The 13185-nt window shown below is 47.7% G+C and overlaps 5 protein-coding genes across 5 annotated transcripts; 4 read left to right on the plus strand and 1 right to left on the minus strand.

The window, feature by feature from the left end:
* Positions 1 to 640: 640 nt before the first annotated feature.
* On the plus strand, positions 641 to 2207 carry N7481_006036 (cytochrome P450; the record flags this gene model as incomplete). The annotated part of the gene is made up of 2 exons (XM_057265255.1): positions 641 to 1497; positions 1556 to 2207. 2 exons carry the CDS (start codon positions 641 to 643, stop codon positions 2205 to 2207), a joined length of 1509 nt encoding a protein of 502 aa, XP_057122975.1.
* Positions 2208 to 4788: 2581 nt separating this feature from the next.
* On the plus strand, positions 4789 to 6170 carry N7481_006037 (cytochrome P450; the record flags this gene model as incomplete). Its single annotated transcript, XM_057265256.1, has 2 exons — positions 4789 to 5393; positions 5447 to 6170. 2 exons carry the CDS (start codon positions 4789 to 4791, stop codon positions 6168 to 6170), a joined length of 1329 nt encoding a protein of 442 aa, XP_057122976.1.
* Positions 6171 to 6392: 222 nt separating this feature from the next.
* N7481_006038 (putative HIT finger domain protein) lies at positions 6393 to 7307 on the plus strand (the record flags this gene model as incomplete). The annotated part of the gene is made up of 1 exon (XM_057265257.1): positions 6393 to 7307. The coding sequence occupies one exon, from the start codon at positions 6393 to 6395 to the stop codon at positions 7305 to 7307; it is 915 nt and encodes a 304-aa protein (XP_057122977.1).
* A 206-nt stretch (positions 7308 to 7513) lies between these two features.
* On the minus strand, positions 7514 to 9669 carry N7481_006039 (putative glycerol:H+ symporter (Gup1); the record flags this gene model as incomplete). Its single annotated transcript, XM_057265258.1, has 5 exons — positions 7514 to 8527; positions 8606 to 8660; positions 8716 to 9179; positions 9269 to 9336; positions 9405 to 9669. The coding sequence occupies 5 exons, from the start codon at positions 9667 to 9669 to the stop codon at positions 7514 to 7516; spliced, it is 1866 nt and encodes a 621-aa protein (XP_057122978.1).
* A 2419-nt stretch (positions 9670 to 12088) lies between these two features.
* Positions 12089 to 12744, plus strand: N7481_006040 (acylphosphatase; the record flags this gene model as incomplete). The annotated part of the gene is made up of 2 exons (XM_057265259.1): positions 12089 to 12103; positions 12571 to 12744. 2 exons carry the CDS (start codon positions 12089 to 12091, stop codon positions 12742 to 12744), a joined length of 189 nt encoding a protein of 62 aa, XP_057122979.1.
* Positions 12745 to 13185: the final 441 nt, after the last annotated feature.

Consider the following 13185-nt stretch of genomic DNA (forward strand, 5'->3'; position numbering starts at 1 on the left):
AAAACAAGGCCGAGATACACATGAACAGAAGACAAAAGACCCTGTCATGTAGTTATCGGCTTGATCAATATGAGGCATTATTTCCGATTTGAAAGCAGGTTTTTGTTTTATTATTTTATTTTTGTTCCATTTTTCTCTTTCTTTCTTCGGTATCCAATTGTGGGGACCAAATACGAAATCACACACAAGGATGGCCACTTGATAACGCTCGCGCTTCTGTAGGAAACTAAATTCTCTCAAAATCCATGCCTTTTATGACTTTCGCAAATTCGCAAGGGCTTACTTCTGCTTCAGCACTCACGATGGCTTCAAGCATTTTAAGCAGATTCTCCTCCAGCATTAATAATGCCCCCGAAAGCTACACGATGTCTGGTGGTCTAAATCAGGTATGTCTTCTAAGGTACCAGAACCGGGCTTGAACTCGCTAACCAGAAAACTTCCTTCTACTCTAGAAATATCCCTTCTTTGTTAATCGAATTATAGCCACGGTCAACTCGCCACAATTCCAAACCATAGCCTTCACGTTGTTAACGCTATTTCTTTCTACATACATTCTATCTTTGCTTTCCTTCATCAAGGCTCGAGGCAGCGAGAAGTCCGGAAAGCCAGCACCAACACTTCCATATTACCTCCCAGGACTATGCCATGCCTTCAGTCTAGAGTGGAGCATGGCCAGCTTTATAGCAAACACAGTGTCAGTCGCTCGGTGCCCGCAGTCTTATTAATACTAACATTGAACTGGCTTAGCAAACGCTGGGGGTATCTTTCTCCAATTAGAGTTCGAGCCGGATCCTTTAGTTTCACAATGGTTGTCAACCCAAGTCACATCAAGACCATACTCCGCTCTTCTAGGATCCTGACCAATAGACCTATGATGGTTTTTGTCATGGAGAAATGGTTCTATACGCCTAAGGAATCGTTGCATTTTTATGCTGCTCATGACCCCCATACATCAAGGCCGGGAGAGAAGCCTGAGCATATCCATGATTTTCAAGCAAAAATCAGCATCAAATACCTGTCCGGAACGTATCTCTTGGCAATGTCGGAGAGATACCTTGCAATCCTCAAGACTAGGCTATTGAAGCTTGATATCCCATCCGACGGCTGGACAGAGATCCCAGACTTTTACCTTTGGCTTCAGAGCCAGGTTACCCCTTCCGTCATTGAAGCTATGATGGGATCTCAAATACTCGAATTGTATCCTGGCATTGTGGGGGACTTTTGGGAATTCGATCGACAAATCGGAAATTATTCCCGTGGTTTGCCTCGCTGGATGATTCCGTCTGCGTATACAACGCGCGATCGGTTGCTGGCAAATATCAAGGCATGGAATACACTTGCAAACCGTGAGTCGGACCGTACGCAACACGGACAGGAGGGGCCTGAGTGGGATAAGTTCTTCGGGACAAAGTTCATCAAAGCCCGTGAAGATTCTTTGCGGACGCATGGTATGGATGATAATGCAATTGCATCTGAGAACCTCGGCCTTCTCTTTGGGTACGCGATTCATTTTTCTTTCCTCTCTATTGGAAGGTCCACACTAATATAGGCTTAGATCAAATGCCAATGCAGTTCGTGCTGTCTTCTGGTACATTTTTGAATCTTTCAAGGATTTGGATCTGCAAGAAAGCCTGAGGGCCGAGTTGAAAGACTGCCTGAAACCTGAAACTGATGACTTCGATGTTCCAAAGTTCTCTAATAAACCCTTACTTCAATCCACTTATGCAGAGGTATTGCGTCTCCGCGTCGCAACCACCATGACACGCACAAATGAGGATGCCAATTTCAAGTTGGGACCGGATTACACAGTTGACAAGAATATGACGATGACGATATTTTCCTCGATTACCGCTCATAACAGAGAGGCTTGGGAAAACATGAGACCTGAGAGCGTGACCAAACCTCTGGATGAGTTTTGGCCGGAGCGATTTATTGTCCAAAAATCCAACAAAGATGCAAGATTCAGTGTTGAAGGCTTGACAGAATGTTGGATGCCTTATGGAGGAGGCCAGCGGATGTGTCCTGGCCGCCATTTTGCTAAAAACGAAATTATCGGTACACTGGGATTGCTTTTGGAATTGTTTGAGTGTGAGCTGGTAGATCTTCAGCAAGCTGAGCAGGTGAAGCCTGACAAAAGATGGGAGCCTTACGGAACCTTGCCGCCTACTAAGAAGGTGGCCGTGAGACTTCGACGACGTGCAGAATGAGGTTACAATATGACATGGAGATGATGTCAAGCCTAGTTGGTTTCGGGTATCTCAAAGCATTAGCTATGAAGTGAAGAATTACTAGTATATGGCCCTCTCTCTTAGCAAGCTCTCGCCGTATACTAGTGAATTAAAGACTAGCATGGACATAAAACCATATAATGGCTATATGCAATCGAACAATAGCCTTTCGATACGGATGGGTGCTGTAGTTTAATGGGGGTATGTACTATATAGTCCGTAGTATTATCCAATTAGACGCATTAGTTCCGTGGCCCTGGGACCATGAGGCCAGGAAGCACTTAAAGCGCGCAGGGTTTTCGCAGGCTACCTAGTGAGCCAATTCTCGCAATCAGACCCAAAACCCACACCCCCGAAACGCCCTTTTCAAAGCAGGCAAGCAAAAGAACTATGCTTTGTAGTCTCCGGACGAGTCCCGCGAGTGAAATTCATCTCCGACGCCAACGCAAGCCACCTGACACCCAATGCACGCGCATGTGGATCTGGAATAGTGGAAATTTACAAAGTACCAGAAATTACGCTTGTCTTCTAGCGTCGCAGAGGACACTCCACAGCTGTGGCGCAACTGCATATGCAGCTCCAACAGGCTACTCTTTCCGTGAAGAATCATAATTCAATTTCTGTGATATGTATTTTAAAAGGTTGAATATCGAGGTTCGGCCAATATGCGGGTGATGAACATTTGAATAACATGTCTTCGTACCCAACTGATGTCTCCCATAACTACCATACTTACCCAATCGTCAATTTCAGTGACAGGAGCATCCTCTTCGCCCCCAGAAAATTCAATCCTTCCATCTCCACAAAGAATTTGACCCCGATACTTTCCACTCATGTACTATGATACAACGAGCCTCACTGTCGGCTTTAAGTTGAACTTTCTGACTGGAACTTTTCTATTGATAAATATCATTCATCGAGTTACGCGTTTTTGGTTTCCCGTTTCAACCTCGTGCGATACTCACGTTGCTCCGGTCTAGATAAATCAACAGCACGAGTGGCAGCATTATTTTAGCTCCCCCGCTGGGTTTCTGAGGCAATTCACTGCCGAAAAAAGGGAGGGGGTTACGAACATTGGCCCTTTCCCAGCTTTCTCATGAATCCCGTCTGCGATGGGTAATTGTAATCTCTGGGCCCGGTATCTCGGGTGCTCTTGCGTGATCGTCTTTGCGGTCTATCTAACACCATAATACGCTGTGTTTTTGGACGAATTAAACGATTCTAGAGCCTTTAATGGCTGGATTCTTTCCGGCGCATCGTGTATAGACCCGGGATTCCCTAATCAGTCTCCTCCGTCTCGTTGATTCTAGGCTATCGTGCAAGGCGTCCTTTCCCGGCCTTCCCTAGTGCTTACTGATAGATACAAGCAGCTGGTCGAGTAGTATCTCCTCATAGATCCGTCATAAGATCATTGTATGTGATTTCAAGTTCAAGGTCTCGGCTGCATGGCTACTTTGCAACTAGCGGTCATGACCTGACGACGCATGGCGAATTCAAGGAAATTAAATGGTGGAACTTTTGAGCTGCTGTATGGGTAGTGTTGATGAACAGCCAGCTTTCGCATCCAATATCCTGTTACTGAGGCCCCACTAACAGTGATATGATCTCACTATTCTAATGAAAATTTAGTATTTGGCTAGTATTTTTCAAGATTATACACTTTTTGGTCACAAATAACAAATGCCAATTATATGACGGGTTTCTAGCTTTCTCCAATTACTGTGTAGCCGAAGGTCTGGGTAATGTTTGGTAGGCATGTTGCCAGCCTCTGCAGAATCTTATAAAATATTTTTATGTTTTAGGCGTAGCCCGGTCGGATACTATGGCCTTTCATAGCATGTAGATTTGGCAGCACTGGAAGAAACCCCCGCTATTAGTGTTATCCGTTCATTGAAGCTCCGCCTTTTTCATATTTAATCCTTCGAGTCATCAGAGTTGCGAAGAATGAATTTTAATTTCCCCCTCACTATCTGGGATAGAAGCATACTTTAGCGTGGCATCCAACCGTTGTCGATGAACATGGACTTGGAAAAGTTCAACGAGAAGCTTCTGGGTTTCTCAAAGACTCTGTTTCCCGCCACGAAGCCCGGCATGAATGAAACCAGTTGGAGCAATATTGCCCAGTCAAGATCATTATTACGGGGTAATCTTTTAGTCCTGTGTTTTTCAGCAGTCGTCGTTCTTTGTTTGGCCAACAAGGTATTGATGCGCATGAATTTCAACTCAGCTATACAAGACACATCACCGAATAAACAACCCCCAGCTCTGCCTCAGTGGATTCCTATGTTTGGCGTCATACCATTGATCGTTGAGTATTTGTGTAGCAATCCAATGCAGTTTTTTATGACATCAAAGTAAGCGACTCTCTTCTTCTTTTTCGGAGATGACTTCTGACAGTAATGGCAGAATGTTCCGGATGGCCCACCCTATCCGTCTTTCTCTTTTTTCGATGGATTTATATCTCGTTCAAGGAGCAGATAATATCAGGGATGTATTCAAAAATTCTTGGGTATCAACATCGACCTTTCTTCATCAGTTTAGTCTGCGGAATGCCTTTGGCATGTCCGAAAAGGCCCTCGAGATATATGATAAAGATGACTCTGGGGGTAGCCATCGACCATACCATGGAAGCACTGTGGAAGCCCGGAATCGTGTTGATTATCGATCGTATCAAACCATTTCCGCATTCCTTGGAGGCAATGGCCTTAAATCATTTTGGCGGCGGTATCAAGTGAATGTGACAAAGCGTCTAAAAAACTACCAAATCGGCTCACAGTGGAAGAACTTGCCAGACTTTCTGCCCTTTTTTGAAACAACAATCTCGGCCGCATTGATGGATGCTCTCTGTGGAGAATATCTCCTCAAGCGAAGTCCGAATTTCTTGGTGGATCTCTGGCAGCTTGATCGTGAGCTGGACGTTCTTTTCAAAGGAACACCCAAATTTCTCGCACCGAAGGTATATGCAACTCGGGAGCGGCTTCTCGATGCGATCAAAGATTGGCAATCCTTTGCCAGAGAGTATTTTCTGCCGTCGTTCATTGATTCCAGTGGGGATGACCCTTTCTGGGGCAGTAAGTTCTTCAGGGACCGACAAGATGTCTTTATGGAGATGGATGGTATGGATTATGATGCGATTGCATCAGAAGACTTTGGGGCAATCTGGGCGTACGTTCACATTCCCAGTCATTGAAAAATCTATCTAACGACACAACCAACAGATCAACCCGCAACTCGATTGTGGCGGCCTTTTGGACAGTGATAGAGATCTTCCAAGATCCCTCTCTCCTCGACAGGGTCAGAGAAGAAGTCAAAATGTGTGAAAACGGTGATGCCGAAACAATCTTCGACATCGACAAGTTACTCCAGTCACCACTTCTACAGTCTATCTATGCCGAAGTCTTACGACTGCGCGTTCATATCTTCATAGTACGAGCACCAAAGAAGTACAGCCTGAACATACGGGATTGGTGCATCCCAACGGGGAAAACACTCCTCATGAGCTCTACGCCGGCGCACATGGATACGGACGCCTGGAACACGGGAGTGAACAACGAACACCCTCTTGATAGCTTTTGGGCTGAGAGATTCATCAAAGTGCCCAGTGATGGGCAAAGTGGACCCAGGAAGTACCCAGGGCAAATGGCTTCTTCTTCGGCCGAGTCGAAATGTCCCCACGACACCTCCCAAGGAAGATTCGCTATAGATGATGTTGAAGGATCATGGATTCCTTACGGTGGAGGCCCTCGTATGTGCCCTGGCCGGCACTTCGCGAAACGCGAAATCATTTTGACAACGGCAATGATGGTGAGCATGTTCGACTGTGATGTGTTGAGGGACGTTCGGTCATTGAAAATGGATATGAGAGGATTTGGATTTGGTACTTTGAATGCGGTTGGCAAAGTTCCGGTAGGAATGAGGCGTAGGAACAGACACGATATCTGATATGAATTTGAGAATCTTGATGAATGAAACGCAGTTTCCACGAGCTGGATAGAAGAACAAGAAGAAGACTGTACAGTAAGAGTGTGGGGGGTTGAACATCTCCCTCTGATTGGTGGCTTCCCTCGAGCTGATCTGCCCTTGCGGTTCCGCTCTCAAAAGTGTAGACAACCTTTAAACTCCCCAACTCCCCATCCCCGATACCACAAATCGAATCAAGACACCATGTTTCGAGTCGAGCTTCTTCCTTCAAATTCCCACGCCCAACCGGGCTGGTCCTACGTCGCCGACCGAGGCTTAGGCCCATCCAAAGCCGCCACAGCCCCAGCCCTCGGCCGCAAACGCGGTATTCGCGACGCCGGCAAAGGCGGCGACATCTCCTCACGACGCGCCAATGCCATCGCGCGACACATTGCCGAACTTGACCGCGAGAATCAACGTGATGTGGCAATCCCCGTCCCCGTGAAACAAACCAAGGAAGCCGGAGCGCGCAAGACCCGCGAAAAGACCACCTCGAACGTGCGCCGCATCCTGATGTCACAAAAGACTTTCAAGAATCATCTCGATGACGAGGAAGCTGCCATCGCTGCCGGTGGGGGTGGCCTCAGTGCCGTGCAGATTGGAGGGGGAGGGGCCAATATGAACGCAGCTGCGGTGGCTGCTGCTGTGAAGGCAGGCAAAGATGCAGTCGCGGCGACGGTTGCGCGACGAAGCTCTACACCTATAACGACTTCTTCCACCCCAGCCGCACGTCGAAAGAGACCTTCTGCTGCGGTTACTGCGACATCAACACCTACCCCTGCCCCTTCACAACCGGACACGACCGATGCAGAGACCGAGAATGATGCGGAAGAACCGAAGCCGAAGCTGTTGAAGACCGAATATGACAACGACCCGCTTCTACAATCTTATGCTCCCAATATGCCATCAGATCGCATCATGCAGCTCCTTCTTGCTGAACCGGCACTTTCTTACAATGCATCGCGTGTTGCGCCACCGCACGCTTCACAGCCGCCGCGGAATTTCTGCTACATGTGTGGGTATTGGGGCAAGATTCGGTGCAAAAATTGCCATGTGCGAACATGTGGACTTGATTGCTATCGTCTTCATGAGGATTCGAGATGCGGTGCCTTCTTTTAGAGGGGCCTTCTTAATATGTACACTATCCAAGGAGACTACTTGATCTCCTTGTAGGCTTTAATGACTTTATGAATATAATGGAAACTGTACACTAGCACAATTTGAACAACTGGCATTACTATATTGTTTTCATATATTTGAGTTGATCTCATGTTATACACTAGAAGAAAACGAGAACAAGAAGGAAACACAGAGGTGAGATCAGTTCAACACTTCAGGTTGATGCCCATGCGTAGTTCATCCTCCCGAATCTCAAACATAACCTGCACGCCGACGAAAAGTACAACGCAGCAGGAAAACATATAGGCAAGGCCGGCATATGAGCCGGTCAGCCCTGCAAGCAGATCCTTCAGTCCGTCCAAGCCAAGGGCGAATCCGACAAGATTGGCGATCATCATCATAAGAACGTTGGCAACGGACCCCACGCCACTGAGAACACGGTATGCTGTAGGACGAGAACGCCAACGCTTAGCGGGGAACATCATGCCAGCCAGGGCCTCGGGCAGAACGAAGAGCGTCACAAGCCAGCCCCACATCAATAGTCGGAGGTTGATATCGTGCCAAAGAGCGACGAAGGTGAACACCAACAAGAAGTTGCGGATTTGCAGTCCCTTGGACATAAGGCCCGATGAGGGTGGTGATGAGGAAGGCTTTGCTCCCGCAGGGCGATGACCACCACCGCCACCACCAAGAGGGATATAGATGTATCGCACAATCCAGCGGTTGAAGGAGCGATGCCAGCCGCGCCAGAAGGCAAAGGCAGAGTAGTTATTGGACATGCAGCGGACCATGTTTTCCGGAGGGTCAATTCCGTCAACGAGAGCCCAAAGACGGAAGAATCGCCAGGGGATAAGTAGCTTCAGCCAGATGATGTGGAGGTTGAAGAAGGCCAGCATACTGAGTTGGCCTGGTGTGAAGATGGACCAGTTTGGCGAGGCTTTGGAAATAGCCACTGCGTAAATGTAGTGAAGTATAAGCTCCATGCAGAGGAAAGTTAGGAAAAAGCGGACGCCGTAAAGGATGGTGCGGGTGCGGGTCAGTGAAGGCGCAGTATATCGCTGCTGAGACGCGTAGTCGTTGAAGGTCAGGATGGGGCCAGCCAAGTATAATGGCGAATAAAGAATATAGGCGACATAGTTGCGCGGGGTGAAAGCTGCTGGCTCAGCAGGAATTTTAACACGATCCCTGTCGGAGAGGGTTGCGGGGTCGAGTTGTTTCTTCTTGTAGAACTCGGTCAGTTGATGATCGACAAAACGGGCGTCAAGTGCCTAGATAAAGCAGAATAGGGGAAGGCATACTTCGATGGGACTTGCCGCGGGGTAGTCAACGCTCCAGTAATAGTCCATGTTGAAACTGATGAGACGCAGCACGGTCACCTTGAACAGAACTTCCCACCGGGGCATTATACCCCCCCATATCATCCAATGACCTGGCCCACTGTACCAGCAGGGTAGTTTTCTCTCCTGGCGTTCCAGATCCTGGGGACAAGAACATGGCAATGGGTTCCAGTTGGTATCCGCCGAGTAATTCATTCGCGAACAAGATGCCGATATTGAAAGTCCATGTCGCAGCGGGAACATAAGCGCGAGGAAGACTCTTGCCAATTCGGTAATTGATAAATAGAATTAGAAACACTTTCAACGCCGAGGCCCCGTGAATTGCCACAATGAAGATTATTCCAAATGCGAAATCGAAGCGCATGCGCTGGTCGAGTTGCACTTCTCCGGCCGCAGCCACCGGGGACTTAGTTCCAACATTTGGTCGGCTAGCGAAGGACTGATAGACCCTGCGGGCTAAAGGGTGCGCGACTAGGAGGAGGATAAGGTAGGGGATGTTGTCACGGACACTGGCATACTGAGCATCGGAATTGTCCTGGTGTGGTTGAAACAGTTTGGGTCAGCGTGCGTTCTGCGTGGTAAGGAAAGCATTCTGAAGATAGCGACTGGGTTGGAAGAACTGACGACTAAGCGACCTGGAATCCATCCTGGTGATAGTAAGTCGGAGTACGCCGCGTAGGCAGGGTTGTTGTCTATAATTTTTCGGATCCACGGTCAGCGACGTGGCCAGAGCCTCAGCCCTTGCGATGGAACGACTCACCCTTCGAGGCATCGATCACAGCCTTGAACATCAATGGAACAAATATAATAAAAAAAAGGTAGTAGATGAAGAACTCGGGCGTGCGCCAGAGTGATGCACGGGCATTCTGAGCAATGGAGTTGGCGCGGGCATCTTTTGCGGCGGGTCGCGTGTCGGAGTTGGAGTTGGAGTTGGCATTTGCAGGGGTGATGGCAGTGGCCGTAAAACGAGTGTCAAGGGTATCGAGCGAGTAAATCCGCCGGAGCCATGTGAATAGGGAAGCCATTTCAGGGCAGTGGCATGGCGCAGGCGGGTAAACTTGAAGGGGGAAGATCTGTTTACTCGGGAGAGCTGAAGGTCTGGAGGTCAGGGGGGGGGGGGACCGAGGCACCCGCACCAGGCGATCTCCAATCAGCGCTGCCCGATTATCACTTAAGGCCACGAGCTACTGGGGTTCAGATCCCCTCTATACTATTAATATAAATTTTGAAGTATTTATTTATTGAGCTACAAGTTCGTGTACGTATTCATAATTGCGGAATACGTCTTGGTTGAACGGGACTTTATTGGAATAGTTGTAGATACAATAAGGTCAGTCAGTATAAGGAAAATCTCACTATAAATTAGGCATTGAGCAATTTGAGATCAAATAAAAATTATGTGTTAAGAAGCGCCTAGGTAAGCCCGCCCGGGGCACTAACGTAATTCCCGCCCGAGTGAAACACCCGCCCGAGTGAAACACCCCACCAGAAATCGCGCGTTCTGACCAACTTACATGCTTCAACCATCTACCATGCCACCAAAACGCACTGAATCCTGGCAAAAAGCGACCGAGAAAGAGGGCAGGGTTCTATTAGCCTTGCAAGCTATTCAAAAGGGTCAATTCAAATCAATTCGCGCAGCTGCGAAGCAATTTGGTGTATCTCATGTTACCTTGTCTCGACGGGCGAATAGCCTACCCTCACGCGTCGATATACGCCCAAACGGCCATAAATTGACCCAATTAGAGGAGGATTCGCTTACTGAGTGGATTCTCTCTATGGATGCGCGTGGAGCAGCGCCTAGGCCGGCTACTGTAGGAGAAATGGCTAATATCCTACTGGCTGCGCGCGGTAGCCAACCTCCGCCTACTGTTGGCAAGAATTGGCCATCTAAATTTATTCAACGTCGTGATGAGCTACGCACACGCTACTCAGTACGATACGACTACCAGCGTGCACTAAACGAAGACCCAAAATCACTACGAGAGTGGTTTTCTACCGTACAACGCGTTATTGATGAGAACGGTATTCAACCGGAGGATATCTATAACTTTGATGAGACAGGCTTTGCAATGGGCCTTATATCCTCACAGAAGGTAGTAACGCGGGCAGAATACTACGGTCGGAGACGTCTATTACAACCGGGAAATCGTGAATGGGTTACTGCTATCGAAACAATATACGCAGATGGCTATTCGCTACCGCCATGTGTGATCTTTAAGGGCAAAGTAGCTATTGCAGGATGGTTTACCGATAATCTTCCGAAAGATTGGCGAATCGAGGTCTCTAATAACGGCTGGACCACTGATGAGATTGGCCTACGTTGGCTACAAAAGCTTTTTATCCTATCAACAAATTTGCGCGTACGCGGCCAGTTTCGCCTACTGATTCTTGACGGTCATGGTAGCCACCTTACGCCCCAATTCGACCAAATCTGCAAAGAAAACAATATTATACCTCTTTGTATACCTTCGCATTCATCACATCTACTACAGCCACTAGATGTTAGCTGCTTTACAGTAGTCAAGAGAGCGTATAGTCGTTTCGTCAGCGATCTTGCGCGTAGGGGATATAACCATATCGATAAGTACGATTTCTTGGAGAACTATCAATACACACAGCTAGAGGCCTTCCAAAAGCCAGCTATTATTCAGAATAGCTTTACAGCTAGTAGCCTAGTACCAGTCGATGCAGAAAGAGTACTTTCAAAGCTTAATATCTCTCTACGAACGCCTACACCACCAAGCAGCCGGCCAAGCAGCAGATCTAGCCAATTTACACCAAAAACGCCTAGAACTGTTGTTCAGCTACAAAAACAAGCATCTATGCTTAAGGATCTACTACACCGTCGGTCAAGTAGCCCTCCAAGCCCAATCAAAAGCATGCTAGATCAAATTATCAAGGGCACTGCACTATCGCTTCACAACGCTGCGTTGCTAGCGCAGGATAATGCGAATTTACGTATGGCGAACGAGAAAATTATCAAGAAGCGCAATCGGTCAACTAGGCAGATACCCTGCGAAGAGGGTCTAACCGTCGAAGAGGGCTTACAGCTAGTTGAACAGCTAAACCAGCTAGTAGAAGGTGATGGGGTAGTATCGCACGAGCAGGGCGAATTGCCTGCTCAGGCAGATCCACCACGTACTAGGGCTCTGCCTAGGTGTAGTGGGTGCAGGGAGACTGGGCACAAGATTAATACATGTAAAAATCGCTATATTTAGCCGAATTAATAGGTGTTGGTTGAGATAATCGATTTTGAATTTTTCTAATGGGGGTAGGTGTTTCACTCGGGCGGGTGTTTCACTCGGGCGGGAATTACGTTATAGGTCCCTGGGGTAGATTAGATCAGCAGGGCCGCCAACCAATCCACGCGAAGGGCCATGAGCTCTGCCTTCCAATGTCCCATCCACCACCTTTTCCAGATATCAAGCTGAAACTCACATCATGTCTACCAAACGGGTATGTCTCTCTATTTTCATTGTTGTGCTTTTCCATTCAAAGAAGAACGAGATACAAGCGATGCCCCGGCTTTTCTACGTTCCAGCTAACCTGCTGCCTCAGATTGCATTTCGAGTCCACGGCACTGTACAAGGTAACGATACATCGATCCACCCCCGAATTCAACTCGGATCTCCATTCTACGCAGCATCTTCGTTAACTGACAGTCATAGCTAACAAATAACCAGGTGTTGGCTATCGGTACGATCATTTCAACCGCCCGCCTCTTGCTTGAACTATGACATCATATTCGATACCTCGAAGTATGACCACCAAACTGACCTGCTATCAAATAGCGACTTTACCCAAAAATGCGCCACGAGCCATGGCTTGAAGGGATGGTGCCGCAACACCACATGTGGCCGCGTGAGCTTTGCCTACCATCTATAGCTGGGCGGATGATCGGACTAACCCATTCCTACTTCCAGGTCGAGGGCGAAATTCAGGGCGAAGAAGAGACCGTCAAAAAGCTACTTCAACAGCTTGATAAGGGCCCACGAATGGCTCACGTTGTGAAGTTGGAGAAAAAGGAGCTGGAACCTAGGGAGGGGGAGGATCATTTTTCGGTTATGCGAACTATGGAGTCTCGATATGCTTCTTGAGGGTTGATCCATGTCATTCAAATTCCTTTCTGTAAGTGCTTTACTGCCTACAGTCACCCCTAGAAGCTCAAGAAAAGAAATGGTCTAATATTATATAGTATCTATTGTCCAGGTACAGCGCTTACTTACTCCACCTCATCACCTAACGACCATAATCTAGTCAATATTGAAGAAGTTGACGGAGCACCTTGCCATGTGCAAATTGTTATGAATACAGAAATACAATCCGAATTCTAGTTGTATTGTCGTACTAGTAGAATATAGAATATCAGGCCTCTGTGTAGTTCAAGTTTGTTCTCTCGTCATCATTGTTTTAGCTACTAAAAATAAGAAAACACTCTAGGCGAACTCTAATGTTGTCGGCGAGCACCGGGGAGGAAGAGCTGTACCTGGTTCGTGGCCCAAAACAAGGCTTTAATCTGCCACCGGTGAGGTCAATAA

The sequence above is a fragment of the Penicillium waksmanii genome (genome assembly GCF_028829765.1).
Source record: "Penicillium waksmanii strain IBT 27052 chromosome Unknown utg000005l:1.0-5232799.0:1.0-5237142.0, whole genome shotgun sequence".
Taxonomy (NCBI): domain Eukaryota; kingdom Fungi; phylum Ascomycota; class Eurotiomycetes; order Eurotiales; family Aspergillaceae; genus Penicillium; species Penicillium waksmanii.